This window comes from Solea solea, chromosome 3 (assembly GCF_958295425.1).
Source record: "Solea solea chromosome 3, fSolSol10.1, whole genome shotgun sequence".
NCBI lineage: Eukaryota > Metazoa > Chordata > Actinopteri > Pleuronectiformes > Soleidae > Solea > Solea solea.
The window spans coordinates 6,790,492-6,807,614 of NC_081136.1; the positions used below are offsets into that span (position 1 = coordinate 6,790,492).

A 17,123-nucleotide genomic window follows, 5' to 3' on the forward strand; every position below is an offset into this window, starting at 1 on the left:
TCCATGTGACAGTTGGTTCTAGTCAGAAAGGATTTCTGTTCACATGTCCATCACTGTACCCACACCCTGTTAACATGCCACAGTGTGTTTCCTGATCTGGGCCCACACTTATCCTTTTTTTGATTTTGTTTTAATTAAGTAAGAAATGAAAGAGTATGAAAGGTTATTTATCAGATCTGTGCTCTTCTGAAGACACATGCCAGTGGAGATGTATCCATAGTAACTGCATAAAATACTATAAACTTAAATGTTTGTTGTAAATGTCATGAGTTGTACATTTGGAGGATTGTAACTCAGCAGATAATTAAAAGATGATAGCTGGTTGTGTCTCATGCCGTCTCCTTTTTTCAACTTAAAACATGGAAACATTTACATTTTAATGTCTTAAAAGAATTTGCATTTCTGATTCTCACAGTAAAAGTATCACAAGATTTAAATTTGGCCTGAAGACAAACCCCATTTTGCCTTGTGACTGTGTTAAAAATGCCTGTTAAAAAAAAAATTCTATCAAAATTTGGCTCAAATGTTTATGTAGACATTACATTTTTATTTAGCCAAATTAGTCAGGTTTATGAGCAGTGGCAGACACCAAAGATGTCCAACAGCAGTGACAGATGACGTGTAGGAGGTGCTATGCATAAACACATTTGTAGACTTGTGGTGCCAAAAATACTGAGAGAAAAATTCACTTTAAAAGACCTGAGAGACCAAATGTTTTCTCTTTTTTTAAATTATTATTTTTATTCATTTAATTGATATTAAAATCAGTCAAATTTGAGCAGGACATGAGACAAGCAAATGAGAGGAGGTAGTTACAATACAAGGATGTACAGTAATCTGATGAGACCAAGCATTTATAACCACACCATTATTATATTATTTTTGTCTCAAAATGTAGGATTAATAACAATGACTGCGTAGAGACATTCTCGACTGATGCACAGAGATACTGTGGTAGGTGTGTGTCTCACTTTTCCCATTCCAGGCTTGAACCTAGTAAAAATAAAAGAAGCTGGAGCACAGAAGAAGGACAAAAAGGTGAAAACCAGGCAAGTACTGTTTTTTTTTGAGTTATTGCTCAACCAGCATCGAAGTTATTATTTTTAATTTCATAGATGATAGAATTATGAATGGCACTTGGCATGCTAACAACTAGCCGCCAGCTAAACCGGCAACCGACTACCTAGCGTAACACAAGTGGACACACTTCAATAATTAAATTCTCTGCCAGTGTTTGTCAATTTGGGAACTTGTTAAAATTAGTCCAAATTAAAGACATATTTGAGCTAAAACGGCCACAACTGTAGCTGGGGTGTGAACGTGTGGGAAAAGCTAGCAATGGCACTACATGCTAACAACTAGCCGTTAGCTAAATCGGAAACGGCCTAATGCTAATGCTAATGAGCTGAAAGGGGACGTTTGGACAGGTGGACAAACTTAATTAAATAATTAAATTCCCCCTGCTCGTGCTTGTAAACTGGGACAAAGACATTGGTCGTATTAAAAGACTTATAGTTTAATTCAATAATTCACTTCCAGTTTTTTTTAGGTCCAATAAAACCATTTATTGTATATGTATAATACATATTTTAAGTAATACAGTTAGATAAAATGAGTGCAAGAAATAAATCTCAATTCTATTTTGTTTTATCCTCAACAAATACATTTTTCAGCAGGCATTTGACATGGCACCACTTTCCCCTTTGGCCTCTCCACTTTCCTAATACAATTAGGTAAGTAAAAGTAAAGTAAAATCCAAATTGTTGGCTACTGTATACTGTGGGTTTGTATGTGCTGTGCTTCATTTTTAGTAACTAGTGTACACTGTGACCGATTGTTATGCTGCTGGTTGGAAAACATGTTTCTGTTCAACTGTATATATCTCCTTTTATGTAAATGATAGGCATTGCAATGAAAACTGCAATATTTGCGATTAAATAATTATAACTTGAACCATGAAAGTGGCCAGAAACTGACTAAGCATAAGTGATTTGTTGTCTTCCATTATACTGTATGTCAGTTGTCTCTGCATATCACACCACATTATTTGCACATTTGTGTGCTGTCAGTTAAAGGTCAAACTCCGCCTATGAAAGTGGGATAAGGACTGTAGTCATAATCAAATTAAAACTGTAGCTGGGGTGTTTAAGTGGGGAAAAAATAGCAACAGCAGGTCATCTTTTATTTTATTTTTTGTACTGATGTTTACCTGGACGTGAAAACATTGTTATCATGAGATTAAAAAAAAGTCTTTCAGAGGCAAAAATTACTGATTTAGCTTTAATGTTTAGTCTCATCAGTGTACTGTGACCATTTAGACTATCCTGGTGAAGTGAAACAGATTGTGATTAAGTGTGAGGCCTGTACAGCAGGACTGTAGAAGAATCAGAGAAAGGGACATTATATAACCAGACAAAATAAAATGTACAGTAGCCATAAGTATAAAAAAAAACACACTTGATCCCTTTTTTACACTCACATTTCATTTTTTTTCAGATTGCAATCCCATCTGAAAACCACAATATCGAATGGAAGTGACCGAAAAAACATACTTTGATGATACAACACTGCAAATAATACAAAATAACACAGATAAAAATCAGAGATGCATGCTTTTGAGTGAGTATTTTCCTTTGATGAAATACTTTTTTAAAAAAATCTGGGCTTGATTTAAAGATTTTTTTTTGTTTGTTTTGCACCAAAATACACACAGTGAAGGTCAATCATTAGAGCAGAGGTTCTCAAACTTTTTATACCACCTGAGAAAATATTCAGCTCTCAAAGTAACACCATTATCGGCAACGTTTAAATACAGTGGTGTAAAAAGGCCAAGCAAAGTCAGCCACAGACTTTTTCACAGGAGGCAGATTTATTCCCAGTAAGATAATTTGCTCTCTCATCATCATCCTCTCACTCCTCACATATATTTCACACATTGGTATAGTGACATTAGATTAAGATGGAGCGAGAGATAAGGTGACTCTAATTATTATAATCTTTTTGTTATTTGTTTAATTTTCTATGCCATCCCGTCAAAATCCCTCATCTCCAGTGTGATCACATACCCTGGTATATACAGAAGAATAGTATTTTTGATTTTCCACCAGAGGAAGAACCACAGTTTGAGAACCATGGCATTAGACAAAAAAAAACATGTTTTTGTAAAATGACCTTTAAAAAATGTAATAACCACAGTATGAAGACAGGGGGTGTAATCCCTATTTTTGTTTTAAATTTTAACACTTATTTTTTAAGATAAATAAACGATTATTTTTTCAATCCTGTCATAAATAATAATAATGACAGGTAATTATAACCCAACAGTGACCTTTTCATATTTATTTAGTAATTAAGACTATGAATGAGTTTGTCAATAAAAGTGTAAGAATACGGGTGCCGTATAAAATTTACAAAACAACACTTCCATGTAAAAACATTTCACCACAAAAACTTTTTTGTGTCAATTCATTTAAAATTTTCGGGAGTTGTGAGTGTAACACATAGCTGTATGTACGTCAAGATTATTCTTTACTCTCCTGTAAAACCTGCAGTTTAATCAATTTAAGGGGTTAGCTGTTAGCGGTCTGCTTTTCCTAATTAAGTGTGCGATCTTTATTTCGACTCATGAACTGTATGAACTCTACTAAAATGTAGTCCATTTTGCTTGCTCGTGAGGTTTATGCTCTTTGTCGGCAAAGAATATGCCCCCGCCCCCTAACCAAACAAAGTCTGACTTTTATTTAGTCTTGCCACCTTTGCAAATCCTTCTTTTTATTGAATTATTATTTCAATGACTAAACTTTCCCTACTTCTATAATTTGATAATGTTCTATTTTTTTCACCATTAGTCAGGAAATGCTGAGTCAGCATTTCCAAATATCTGCCATATTTTTTTTTAGGTGATTTATACTATTTGTACATCAAGACGTTTGGCTTGTTCACGACATTCTTGCTGCCACTTACATTTTTTCCGCTGCTTTCTGTCATTCTCTCTTTTATATTGACTTTATATTTAGTTTATTGTTACTTCTTATTAGTAGTCGTTGGTTCCCTCTGTACAAAGTCACATTATCTTGTTTTGTTGTTATATCGTGTTTTTTTAATTTAAAAACACCCTTGTGTAAATGTAGGCAGCTCATTTTCTAACTCATCTATAATAATTTTTTCTTTGACCCCGTGTTCAAGGAAAAGTCGTGAAATTTAGATTTTTTTTTTTTTAAACTTTTGTAACGCAGAATCTGCCATGACACAAATTTATTTACCTAACTTCTGTACTTAAACACTATTTCACAGTCTGAAATGGTGGATTCAGCAAACTCCAACAGTGAAAAATACAGATCTAATATAAAAAAAGACGTATCAAAACTCCTACTCTTTACACAAACAGTGGCTATCAAAACTGGAACGGCGTGACGGTCTGTGTGTAGTGCGTGGTTTTTTTTTTATTTTACAGTAGTCGCTCACATATACAGTGTTATTTATATACAGAGCAGTTTCTCACACATTAGTGCCTCAAAGAAGGTGCTGGTTTCGGTAAAAAAAACCAGGATGGTGCAGGTGATGAATGACGCCATCTGACGTTCTCCTCACCGCGGTGTGTTCAAAGACTGACATAAAATAAGGGAATATCCAATGAATTACACACAATTTTATTGTCAATATGATGTCGTTAAATACAACAAATAAAGCTACTGTCAGTGATGCCATCTTTCCTCAAAAACTTGGCTAATGTTCGTTGCGCGGAATTTGGGTAACACACCAAACACAGCCTGTGTGTAACGTACAGCGTGATCATTTTTGAACATTTTGGAGGAGTGGCTATTTCTATTTGGGGATGGGAATCGGTATTGGTCCGATACTGGTCAAAATCATTGGATCGGACAGAAAACTAATGTCGAATCCGATTAGGACTGCAACTAACGATCATTTTCATAACCGATTAATCTGTGGATAATTTTCTCAAGTAATCGTTATAAAATGTCAGAAAGTGATGTCACTGGAGTGATGTTCACTATTCAGTGATTTCTTTGTTATATAAAGCAAAAATGTGAATAAAAATCAGCAAAAGCATTTAAGCTGAGTCATGTTTGGGCTGTTTGAGTTATGCCTTAGAAATTTGTTCTAAAAATGTACTAATATTTGTGAGTTTGTGATATCGCTATTGGACACATCCCTATTTGTTTTCACCATGAACCATGGCTGAAGCTTCTTGTATCTCTGCAGTAATAACAAATTTGTCCTCCAAAATCTCAACACACAATTGTTACTACAGATTATTAAACGTAGAGCCATTCAACACACGTTTTAACTTAGTAAATTAGTAAAATAAATTACTGACAGTAGCTTTAATTTAATATATATGTATATATACAGTATATATACACATATATATATATATATATATATATATATATATATGTATAAAATATGGAGTTACCTGTTTGTGCTGAAACTCTGCTTCACATTAGGTAAAGAAACTGGGGAAAGACAAGAGAAAGAGGTGAATCAATTTTAAAGAAATCAAAAAAAGAGTCATGATAAGGTTCCACCACGTCTTTGGTTCAATAATTTCAATTAAGGACAGGATTAGACATGGAAGACACTAATGAGACACTACAGAGAGAAGGTTCAGGATCACAAGACGAGGCAGAGAAAAGACAGAGACGCCGGTCAAACTGTCTTTGGCTTAACGCGGTCACTAACTATGTGAATGGACAGTGGGAGAAAAGGCCAACAAAGACGGGAAAGAAAAGGACTGTTGTCTAATAAGTCACATGACTCCAAGACTCCTCATTAATGCAAACCACAACAGCAGTGTGAAGAAGCTCAGTGTGAAGCTACAGGAAACCACTGACATGCACATTCACTCAAGAGGATTCAAGTGCTTCAAAGAGCTAATTTAGCTTTAATAGCTTTTCTGGAATAATCTGGATTCATCATCCTTTAATCTGTTGATTCATTTCTTGATGAATCAATTAGTTTGGTCCATAAAATATCAGAAAATATTATTGTTAAATTAAAAATTATTAGAATTCATTTCCAGCAATGTTGATACTCAAATAATCAGTTTAAATATTGTTGTTTTTTACAATATTCTCATCTTGATAATTGTAAATATTTTCCTGTTTCTTTTCTGCTCTGTGTCAACTGAATATGTTACATGTAAAACATTTAAAAAGTTGATGTTTTACACCATTTTCCCGGTTCTTTAGCAGCACTTGAATGTGCATAAACTTCTTCAGTTTCTGAATGGTTTGTTCTTAATATTACAGTTTTATTGTCAGTGCCACAGCTTTGTTTTCCCCCGGTGCCTGACTCTACTCTGACATTATCATTTTAAGCTCTTGCTCTCTTCATCCTTAATTCATCCATTTTTTGTGTTAAGTTATAAGTAAAGGAATGAAACTTCCACACTGATTCAGAAAAATACATTTAAAGTTTCTATATCCAAAATTATATAAATTGTAAAGCTATTTTTACAGGTTTACAGCTGACATTTGTGAAATAAAAATTGTAATTTCATTAGTCATTTCAAAATGTAGCATTTCCTGGTATTATTTATAAAGCTATTATTTTTGAAAGTGGAAAAAGTTAGGCTTGAAAGAGCATTATATTAATAAGTTATAAATAAATTGTTTGTTTCTTCTTTTAGCTCCACCCATTGGTGAGGTCACCACAAAAGAAGCAGTTTTTACAAGAAGTAAGCAATTTTAAATGTTATCATTGGACCTATTCATTTATTAGTTTATAAAAACATAGCACCATTTTGCCTCCATATAAATCTGTAAGTGTATATTATATTACATTAAATGCATCTCTGTGTTTCCAGGTTTGGATCTTACGACGGGACAGCTAACACAACATATAAACACACACACACAACAAAGAAGAACCATCGCCCAGTCACAGCTAAACAAATCAGCGAATGAATCCGTCACACCCACCGGCTACAAACACACACAGCACGTGTGTGTGTATGTGTGTGTGCATGTGTTTCATGAGTAGTAAGCCGATGCTTTCTTGCTGGAATGAGGTGGGAGTCGACGCATGGAAAGAAGAGGGGGGACCCTGATGCAGCATGGAGGAGGAAGAATGAGGCGGTGAGGTGAGTTTTGGCAGTCGTGATAATAAAATGTCACCAAATGTCCTCCCTGTCCTGCCGTCAACATCTTATGAGTTTAATTTATTTTAATGAAGAAACACATATTTTGTCCTTTTCTGTACTACATGACAATAAGAATACCCTTCGAAATGATCTACAAATGGTTTATAATGTGTCCTTTGCACAGCAGCCATTTTGGCAGGAAAAACACAGGTGTTTATGTAAGCCAGGGGAGTGTGACAGTGAACTAAGCATGTTTTATGAAACGGAGGAAAACTAAATGGAACTCAGCCATCATTAATTTGATTATTTACACCTACGATTTTCCTAATGTGACATGTCAAAATAGCTGCTGAGCAAAGGGCCCATTAGTTTATTTTCATATTGATGCAGTCTCACTATTTGGCAAGATCCTGTTATTGCTTACTAGTCTATATACTGTCCAATAGTGCTCCTACTATAAACTCATTAGTTCAGCACGTCACCTTATTTAATAATATCCACCTTTTGGTGGAATTTGCCAGAAAAAAACTATTAAGTCGAGTCTCGGTGTCAGAAATTCATAGTTTTACAGTTTCTGAAATGAAAAAGTATAGTTAATCTTTATATGTGTACATAGGCTTAATAATGCAGTATGTACATATACAGTAAAGGCTGACCGGAATATAATGAAGCTTTGATGTCTAAATCAGGATAAAATAGATTTAGCTTTAAATGCGTTGTTTTGCCAATGATTACATTTGACTTGTGAAATTCACATACATTTATGATACAATACCCTTATGGTCTGCACTTTTACTTTGTTTTTAGGTTTATTTTTGAAAGACAAAACAAAATCTTGTGTTGTGAAATGCCAACAGGAAAAACAAATGGGTGTCAAATTAAGGGACATGTGCTCAAATTGAGGATAAAAATGTGGACACATGACGAAAAGTAGAAGTGCAGATTGTTTACTCACCAGCTTGCTCGCACAGCCTCGATGTCGCTCACCAAGTTCTGGGCCAAACAAATCCCAAAAATCTGTAGATAGGAGAGGAAAAAAACATGAAATGGCAACTTTTATAAATCCGGATAACTGTCGTTGCCAGGTTTTCTGCAGCGCCACAACAGCTAAAACACATGAATGGAAACTGACCTGCAGTAGAGCGACTCCAATGAAGATCCCGGCCACTAAGGTGAGGTTGTCCTGCAGCCACTTCTCAAACTGTGGCACGCAGCCTTTCACGTTGATGTAGTCCTTCTGCTCCGAGTCCTGTGTGAACGTAAGCACACTTATTTTCACACTCATCTACACTTGAATTAAAAGACACCAGCTTCAGGGGAGGCAAAGTAAGATATCTTCCAATCCGTCTTGACTGTTATCCATTGTAGGAGAAACATGAACAAGATAAATCTTTTGGATTTAGTTTTTATGAGTTCTATAATCAATTGTTTAAAATCTGTTACACATCACAATTTTTAAGTCCATAAGTGGTAAATTAAAAGATTAGCGCCATTTATCCAATTTTGACGTAAAACCATTACTGACTCTGTATCGCTACAATCAAAAAAGAGGGAAAAGACATTTTACATATTTAAATAAAAATATTAAATATATATACAGTATATGATAAAGGTTAAATTGTAGATATGTTACTTACTGGCTTAGCTCGCATGTCGTATCCACACTGAGTGTTTATTACATCCTCCTGGAGAATCAATCAAAAAAGCAAACTTTATCATAACTAACCTCTTTACAAACAGAATGTAAAGTTAGCAGCTGTTAAAATGTGTGCAACTTTTTAATACAACTAAACAAAGAAGACTAAGACCTTGCGACACAAGTTAAATCAATCAATCTGATTAATTTAAAAAGAGGAGAACAAATGCAACAGCAACACAGACAGTAAATTTTAATGTTTTCTCACAATCAAAAAAACAGGACCCTATGTGAAGCAGCAAATACTCTACATCAGTCTTTCTGATCCTGTAATTCTGATTATAAACGGAGGTGCAGTGTGGAGGAGTTGTTTGTACCGCTGGGTCTTTTGTACAACAGGAGAAAGGAACGCCACACTTTTCTCGACTTGGGTTCACGTCAGTGCAGTTGAAATAGATATTCAGGTTCCAGTCATCGGCTCCGAACGCACCACAGCACTCCCACTAAAGTCAGAAAAATAGAAAATATCTAACAGTTAATGCTCCTGTGGTCGGAATTAAAAATGTTTCTATTTGCTGACCATTAGCAGAAATAACTACAAGTTAATATATTAATATTTCTATGGTAATTTCAACTTAATAAGGCTCAGCAGAATTTAATTTATCCACGACTTCAAAGACTAGTAGAAGAAGAGATTAGATGATAGTTGTAATTTATACACTTCCACGCAAAATGAACTCAAATTATAGAAGTGTACTTTTAAAAATAACAACTTTAACTTCTTGATAAAGACCAAAGAAAGAAAAATAAGAACTTATTGGAAATTCTTCAACAACACAGAAGCTAGCGAGCTTCAAAGTTTTATTTCCACAGCAGGTTCACATTAAGCTTTTCTTCATTATGAATTAGCTTCTCACATTTTCACTCTATAACATCTTGTCAATATTTCATGTTAACTACTTGTCCACTGGGTTTTATTTCCTGGCTGCACGTCAGTGTTTCACTGCCAAGATGGTAGAGCTTCTCATTAGCAAATTGTCTCCAAATTTATACAGTGAGGATGCATTTAAATACATTTATAGGCAAGACATTTAATAGCATTACTCTGAGAAAGCAGTTCTAATTACTGCAGACATATAAAACAATACAAACATATAAGTGTTTTACTGCTTTCCCAGAATTTCATACCTATCAGCACTTAGCGTACTATAAATGAAACATCTTCTTAGTTAAAGGTGAACTTTCGAAACTCGTACAACTTTTAGTAGCACTTTACAATACACTTCAGTGGAATGCTAACATCTGTTGAAGTGGCAACCGCTCATGACATCACCTAAAAAATTATGAACTCTCTTTAGAAGCGTCTAGAATTGCGATTTGACCGACGCCATGTTGAGCATTTGCGACCAGAACTTCAGCAGCCTCACCTGCAAATAGGCTCCTATTGGACAACACCAGGTGTCAATCACACTGGTGTCCACTCATATGCATTTAAATGTTTATTTTCCTGGAAGTGGGTCTTGAAAGTTGTGCAGAATTTTTAACAGCCTCAAACATATGACGTCTGCTTTAAACTTAACATATTTTCCAAGACTGAGAAGGAGAAATGATGTCTGCTTACATATTCCTGAGTGAAATCGATGAGGTTCTGCAGATCGATGTCGTCTCGGTACGCGCGAATGTTGTTGTTGATGAACAGGTTGAGCTGGTCTTTAATCCAGTCCTTGAAGACGAACGCCAGGATTCCCGTCGTCAGCTCCAAGAAAAAAATTATTCCCAGGAACACGGAGAACTATGGCAAGAAGAGGGGGAATTAAAAATAGAAGATGATGAAGTCACGGTGACGTCAGTCGTGGTATGAATCTGGGATCTTTCATCTTAAACATTTTCTCATCATGGAACATACAAACTTGAGCAGGAAGGTGTTTTCCCTCAGCGCACCGATGCATCCGGCAAAACCCAGAATGAACATGACTGCTCCCACCACCATGAAGAGCCAGACGGGGTCCAGACCACCCAGGTCTGTGATGGACGAGATGTTGGACAGAACTCCCTGCAGCATAGAGACGGAGCAACACAGCAACAACCCAGTCAGTGTGAGGCAGGCAGCTGCGTCTCTTTCACGACACCACACACGTTTGCCAACAGGGTCACAGTGACTTTAAACAGCATGGAGCTCAGAGGGGAAACAAGGCCGCAGCAAAAAATAACCGGGGAAACCTTCTGGGAGTTTATATATGAACCACTTCAGTGTGGTGTTGTCATGAAGAACCATTCTTGTAGATTATAATGTACATAACATAATGGACATGAAGTTGGAACCTTTTAACTTTTATTTAACTATCTTTAAAAAGATAACATTTTGCTATTATGACTTAATCTGAATTTTTAAGTTGACTGTTTCATTGATGGAGGACTCTGCTGCTCACTCCTCGGAAGAACTATTTTCATTATCTTATTTTTATATATATCACAATTATCATTATAGAAAGATACTTATATGAATTTAATTCAAATTTTGTAGCTAAACCCTGGTTCTTCCACTGCCCTGAAAATGTTTAAAGCTAATCTGAAAGACAAAACTAATATAACTTAGAATAAACCTTAAAATCAGACTTTATCTAGTAAGACCTCTTAAGATTGGTACATATTGGGGTTTGAGGTCTTGGGATCACTTTAACACTTCCCCCAGCCTAGCCCCATGTATTAAAATTGATCTAAAACCACCACAAATTCAGAAATGTATTAATCTTGATGCTAAATTTGTACACTGTTTCTGTGCAGTGATGTGCTGGTTGAAAGCTACATAATCTCACATGCTTTGCTACACTAATGCTGCACATGGTGGAAGTGCATCCAGCAACGTCGCCAAATATTTAACTGACATGAATGCCTTCATGAGAGCAGTTGCACTAAAATTATATTATTTAATGTTAGTATGCTTAAATAAGAATGGAATTTGTGTCACTTTGTCCTGTGGAAACATCAGTTTTACTCAAAAGTGCCGTTTCATTTTTGATAAACTACACATATGAAGAAATAATTGTTACAACACTGTAGTTAACAACTCTGTACTCACCTTCTCACTCCATGCCCACAGTCCAATTCCAACTAGGGCCATGCCCAATAGCTGCGAGAGACAAAGACAATCACAGCCAAGTCAGTTTAGTATGAATGTGTTGGTACTCGTGAGGTGACGGTGACCCTCTGTGATGTAGCTGCCTGCTGTGCTTCCTGTCTGTCCTTGGCTTTTGTTATTTCACACAGGCGTTTATTTATGTCTCAATACTGTCAGCGTTCTCGTTAATCACTTTTAATGAAGCTGAAGAAGCTTGTGTCCAGGAGACTAAAGACTGAACCACAGTAGCTTTTAAAAACAGGCTCTCGTTACTGCTTATGCGACGCATGCGAGTCAGAGTGAGCCCACTTTTGCTCACTTCGCTAAATTAAGATTAGAATAATAATGACAGGAATGGCTAAATAGTGATTTCATGTGTGGGCGAAAAAAAATAACAATCTAATTTATAATTCTCACAGTAGGATTACAAGAATAAATTGGTTAGTAATCGACTATTAATTTATAAAATGGTTGAGTGTTTAAGTGATTTCTGTTTTTATGCTTTTTTTTTGGACATTTTACTTTACCCATCTATTAATCAAGAAAAATCTACATATTAATGAACCAAGGCTTGGCCCAGGTTAAGGTTAGAGGAAAAATGTTACTTATGGTACAGAATTCAATGCAGTGTCCAAGAATAGCTCTAAAAACCTTCATATGTGTGAATGTATTTCTTTGTGAGGACTATTAACAAAATTAAATAAACAACAGGAAGTGAGGGTTATTTGGGAAAGTGAGTACTTTTTGTCTGGTTCTCACAACTTTTAAGGGCTTTTTGGGGGCTAAGACCTGGTTTTTGGGTCAGGGTTAGAATTAGGTTTAGGTTAAGAGTTAGGGTAAGACATTCAAAAAGAATAATTGTGGGTGTGTAAACTTACATGTTTATCTTCGAGAGGACCAAAACAAACAAAAAACTATAAACAACAGGAAATGAGGATGTTTTGGGAATGTAGGGACATTTTGTCTGGTTCTCACAACTTTTAAGGGCTTTTTTAGGGCTTAAGACCTGGGTTTTTTTTTCGGGTAGGGTGACCACTTGTCGTACTTTGTGGGGGACTGGAGCATTCGCATCCCCTGTCCCAGGGGCAACTATATAGAATCTATTACACTGGGTAAAAAACAGAGAAGGCAGGCTGAGTCAGTATCAAATGAGGCATATTTTTGAAAAAGGAAAAAAACTAATAAACAAAGATAAGAAAATGCAGCTAAAACAAAAAAGAGGGGGAAACTACTTGCAACTGGGTCAAGGCAGCTGAAGGAGTTTCTCCTTGGGTCATGTGGTTGCACAAAAACTGCAGTCATAATCACAAATACTTATGTAGTCGTTTGTCTCTTTTATGTTATACTTGTATCATTTACAGTGTTGGGATCCGGTCACCCTATTTTGGTTGTCAGGGTTAGAATTTAGGTTTAAGTTGAGGGTTAAGGTTAAGATAAGGGACTCTAGTGGATACATTATGTCTAGCTGTCCTCGCCAAGACTACTTACGCCAAGTGTGTGTGTGTGTGTGAGAGTACATGCTTGGCTGCCCAATGTAGTGATACAGTGGTTTTATTGTTCAAATGTGTTAACACAACATATGCATGCATGTTTGTGGTTTAAAACTTTTAACTACTTTTCTCAGCTCCGAACTGGGGCAAGATCTCTGAATCGGAGCCTCGCTAAATGATTGAACAACATTACATCCACACTACTCCTGGTGCCGGTGTCATACAGCTATCCCTTTAAGAATGACTTAATGCTTCTTCTTTGAGCCTAAAATATGCAAATAGTAATGTTGCGGACATTTACTCCCCAAACCTGGCTGTCCGCGACAACAGCAGTATTTCTTTTTAAACCTAACATTTAGTTAAGGTTAACTGTCAATTCTAGCAACAGAATCTATTTGAATAAGTTGATTTTTTTTTCAAAATAAAAGCTTTTGAACTCAATATGAAATACAAATGAATAAATAAAATTGTGGCGATAAGCAAATAATTTAAGATCACATTTGTTAAATCATCTGGCTCGGCCAGACACTGATGCTGGGCGGGCCAGTTTTGGCCCGCACGCCACCAATTGCTGACCACTGCTATAGGGAATGCATTATGTCTATGAGTGTCCACACAAAGAATATGAGACCAGCATGTGTGTGTGCGTGAGAAAGCCGATTACAGCTCAGTGTTGTCAGCTGAGCTTCAGCTGCTTTTATCCAACTGAACCACTGCAAACAAACTCAGTCAGTATAAATAATAATATAAGGTGGATGATGATGATGATGACCCGGGCCGTCCTCCATGATGATAGCAGTGGAGAGAGACAATATAAAGGGGGGGGGGGATCTTTCTTACCCAGAACAGGATGTTGAATCCAAAGATGAAGTATTTGATGCAGCAGCTGACTTCGTTTCCCTTGTAGAGATTCCCGGACATGTTTGATCATCATCAGCAGTGTCTCTTGTCCTACCCTGTGTGTTTATGTCTCCGTCTCTGTGTGGAGGGAGGAGAGAGAGATAGAGAGAGGCCTGCTGCTGCTGTAGCCGCTGCTGCCTTACAGGCTTTGTGTGCGGGCTAGAACAGGTTCAGCGCCCCGGGGAAGCATCGCGCCGCGACTGCGTCAAGAAACCGCTCCCGTTGCCGCTTCACCGCCGCGTCAGCTCCATGCTGCTGCCGCCGGAGCTCCGGCCGCGCTCCGGCACAATAATAAGGAACTGATTATTACAATGAGGATTAACCTGTTTAACAGCTGCGAACATAAACGATAATCTACCGTTCGCTTTCTGCGCACACAAGGGAGGCTGCACCGTTAAGTGCCACTGCTCTTCACTGATTGGCTGCAGCGAGACTTGAATGACGGAGACGGCGACCAATCAGAGCAGAGGAAGTATGGAGCATTTCCTGTGACTACATAGACCAGGGGTCTCCTACTCAAAATGATCTGAGGGCTCACTGAGGGTCTAGTTTGGTCAGTAGGGGACAGTCATGTGAAAAAAAGACAAATAAATAATGATATTTATGATGATATTGCACTTAATTTCAGAATAAAAGTGTTTGTTTTCAGATGGTACGGCACATAGTTCACTATATAAACGTGTTTATGATGCAACATTAATCTATTGCTTTAAAGGCTAATCTATCAAAATAACTAGTTTGAGACCTATGACATGCTGAATACTAATAATTATTTCAACGATAATAAATAATAACAATATAAAATTTGTACTTTCATTTAAGTTTTACTACTATAACAAATAGTCCTCTATTACTACTACCACTATACGATAATTATAACAATAATAAAAAAACAATAATAACTGACTATTATATTCATTATCTAATAAATTACTATTGAGTATTATTCTGTACAATGCTACACTATGCTATCCTACAGTAATCACAATTACTATTGGCTACGACTATTATACTATGCTATGATATTATATAGCATAGTAATATATATATATATATATTACTATACTAACTTGCTAAATACTAATTTACTATAGTATTATACTATTCTTATCATAAAGTTTCTATTGAGTTCTATTACTGCTTCTAATAACGGCGATAGTAGTAGTAGTATGTTAATAACCGCTGAAAAATTATTATTTAACTGCTATGACAAGTAGCATATTACTGATACTTCTGCTATTGCTACTACTAATATAAATAATTATAATAATAATGTGTGTCTATTATTGTTTCAGTTGAATGTGGTGTTGTAGTTACTAATTATGTCCACTGGGGGGCTGTAGAGCTCAGTCACAATGGATGTTATCTGAGTAAAGCACCAGCACGTCCAGTGAAAACTTTCAAAATAAGAGATAATAATTAATAACTGACACAATACAAAGACAGATTTTCATCACAAGTTCCTCAAGACTATAAGTAAAAGCAAACGGTTTTGTGTTATACAACAAAACATACAAATCTTTAATCATGTGCTGAAACTTTGTTATTTAGCTCACAGCGTACAGGGGCCAGATTTGTTGGATTGTTAGATGTTGACAGTGTGTCCTTGGTAAAGCACCAGTAAAGGTTCACTCATGGCTCCTCTGTTCAGACAGTACAGACTCTGTGTCAGTGCTTCATGCAGAACCAGACTCCCCCTCTCGTCCGTGTAACGCAGCTGAAAACCCACCACGTCCAGCGGCTTCGCGGCCACAACGGCCGACACGTCAAACACATCGAATCCAGATGAGGGTCTCCTGTCCAGGCTCAGCGGCCTCTCCTCCCCGGCCGGGCCCTCCTGCAGAGCTCCCACTGAGGCAGTGACACTGTGCAGTGTGACCGTCACACTGAGTGGATATGGGTGGAGGGTTTTTCTGAACAGCACCAGCTCTGCGCCCAACATGGACGGACTCGCGGTGCTGATGTTAAACCAGATCCATCCTGGAGGAGCTTCATCTGGACCTGAAAAGTAGAGAAACTTCTTCTCATGTGTCTTAGAGTGCACTGTTTCCCATTTTTATATATAGGGACTGTATAGGATTTTTGGGTTGTATCGTTGATTGATGATGATACTGAGTATTCTACGTTTTTACAAATCAGTAAAATATCCAGCAAATGTATTAGGTGACCCAGAATAAATCTCCTATGACCCATGTGTGCGCCCATACCCAGTCTTTGAGAATGACTGTTGCAGTGCACCTGCCTTTTTGCACCTTGCAGACAAATAAATTCCCTCTTTAAGTAGCGTAGTAGTCAGAAAATATTGTAATAATACAAAGTAAAGTTGTTCTCGTCAGTACTTCAAGTCAATCCTTACCATCAACACTCCGGAAACTCTGCACCAGCGTCCCATCTGTCCTCCCAAAGTCCTCAGCCTCCAGTGAGTCCAGATGCTGAAAGACCCTCGTCATGTAGGGATGTGGTTTCACCTGATGCCTCACAGACACTTTATTGATGTGTAGCATTTCCAAAATAGCTTTGTTACGATCCGGGTCGTCGTCCTTGTCTCTGTGACGATCCGTCAGGGACAAGCTTGTGACGAGACCCAGCAGGAGGAAGATCAGACCCACTCCTCGAAACATTGACTTTATCTGATTCCTATATTGATACGATTCTGTCTCTGCGTTTCTCTTCCAGTCAGAGTGGAAGTTTCTTCTCTCTCTGGTGCAGTCGTGCAACAGTCGGGACACTACAGTATAATAGGTTTGCTGGAACCACAGGAGCTGTCAGGACTAAGTGAAGCAAGTTCACTCTGAAGCCGAGGAATGTTTCCTTTTCACAAACACTCTGCTGTGGAGTGTAACGAGCCACAGACGAACACAGTGTGGATGCACC

General features: G+C 37.1%; 2 protein-coding genes and 1 long non-coding RNA gene across 4 annotated transcripts; 1 reads left to right on the forward strand and 2 right to left on the reverse strand.

Annotated features, from left to right (window-relative positions):
- The first annotated feature begins 2,512 nt into the window (after positions 1–2,512).
- On the forward strand, positions 2,513–10,369 carry LOC131456725 (uncharacterized). The gene is made up of 4 exons (XR_009239925.1): positions 2,513–2,619; positions 6,653–6,700; positions 6,830–7,105; positions 8,191–10,369. It is a non-coding gene; the product is annotated as an uncharacterized LOC131456725 (long non-coding RNA).
- Positions 2,639–14,658, reverse strand: tspan5a (tetraspanin 5a). 2 transcript variants are annotated; one of them, XR_009239924.1, is made up of 11 exons: positions 14,190–14,658; positions 11,821–11,871; positions 10,648–10,794; positions 10,363–10,533; positions 9,119–9,244; positions 8,743–8,790; positions 8,238–8,354; positions 8,061–8,122; positions 6,945–7,068; positions 5,438–5,477; positions 2,639–4,607 (listed from the first exon to the last, which is right to left on the reverse strand). XR_009239924.1 is itself a non-coding variant. In XM_058625286.1 (10 exons), exons 1-9 carry the CDS (start codon positions 14,268–14,270, stop codon positions 5,465–5,467), a joined length of 816 nt encoding a protein of 271 aa, XP_058481269.1. In that variant the 5' UTR covers positions 14,271–14,657; the 3' UTR covers positions 2,639–4,607; positions 5,438–5,464. The 2 variants fall into 2 exon arrangements, 1 of the variants encoding a protein (XP_058481269.1); XM_058625286.1 differs by lacking the exon at positions 6,945–7,068 and having other exon boundaries at positions 14,190–14,657.
- A 1,176-nt stretch (positions 14,659–15,834) lies between these two features.
- On the reverse strand, positions 15,835–16,870 carry LOC131455923 (uncharacterized). Its single transcript, XM_058623801.1, has 2 exons — positions 16,606–16,870; positions 15,835–16,250 (listed from the first exon to the last, which is right to left on the reverse strand). The coding sequence occupies exons 1-2, from the start codon at positions 16,868–16,870 to the stop codon at positions 15,835–15,837; spliced, it is 681 nt and encodes a 226-aa protein (XP_058479784.1).
- Between the last annotated feature and the right edge of the window lie 253 nt (positions 16,871–17,123).

Coding starts and splice junctions, on each gene's coding strand:
- LOC131455923 (XM_058623801.1), bottom strand. CDS start 16,870: ATGTTTCGAGGAGTGGGTCTGATCTTCCTCCTGCTGGGTCTCGTCACA. Junction 16,251..16,605: donor GAGTTTCCGGAGTGTTGATG/GTAAGGATTGAC, acceptor TCTACTTTTCAG/GTCCAGATGAAGCTCCTCCA.
- tspan5a (XM_058625286.1), bottom strand. CDS start 14,270: ATGTCCGGGAATCTCTACAAGGGAAACGAAGTCAGCTGCTGCATCAAA. Junction 11,872..14,189: donor GATTCAACATCCTGTTCTGG/GTAAGAAAGATC, acceptor TGTCTCTCGCAG/CTATTGGGCATGGCCCTAGT. Junction 8,355..8,742: donor ACGACATGCGAGCTAAGCCA/GTAAGTAACATA, acceptor ACGTTCACACAG/GACTCGGAGCAGAAGGACTA.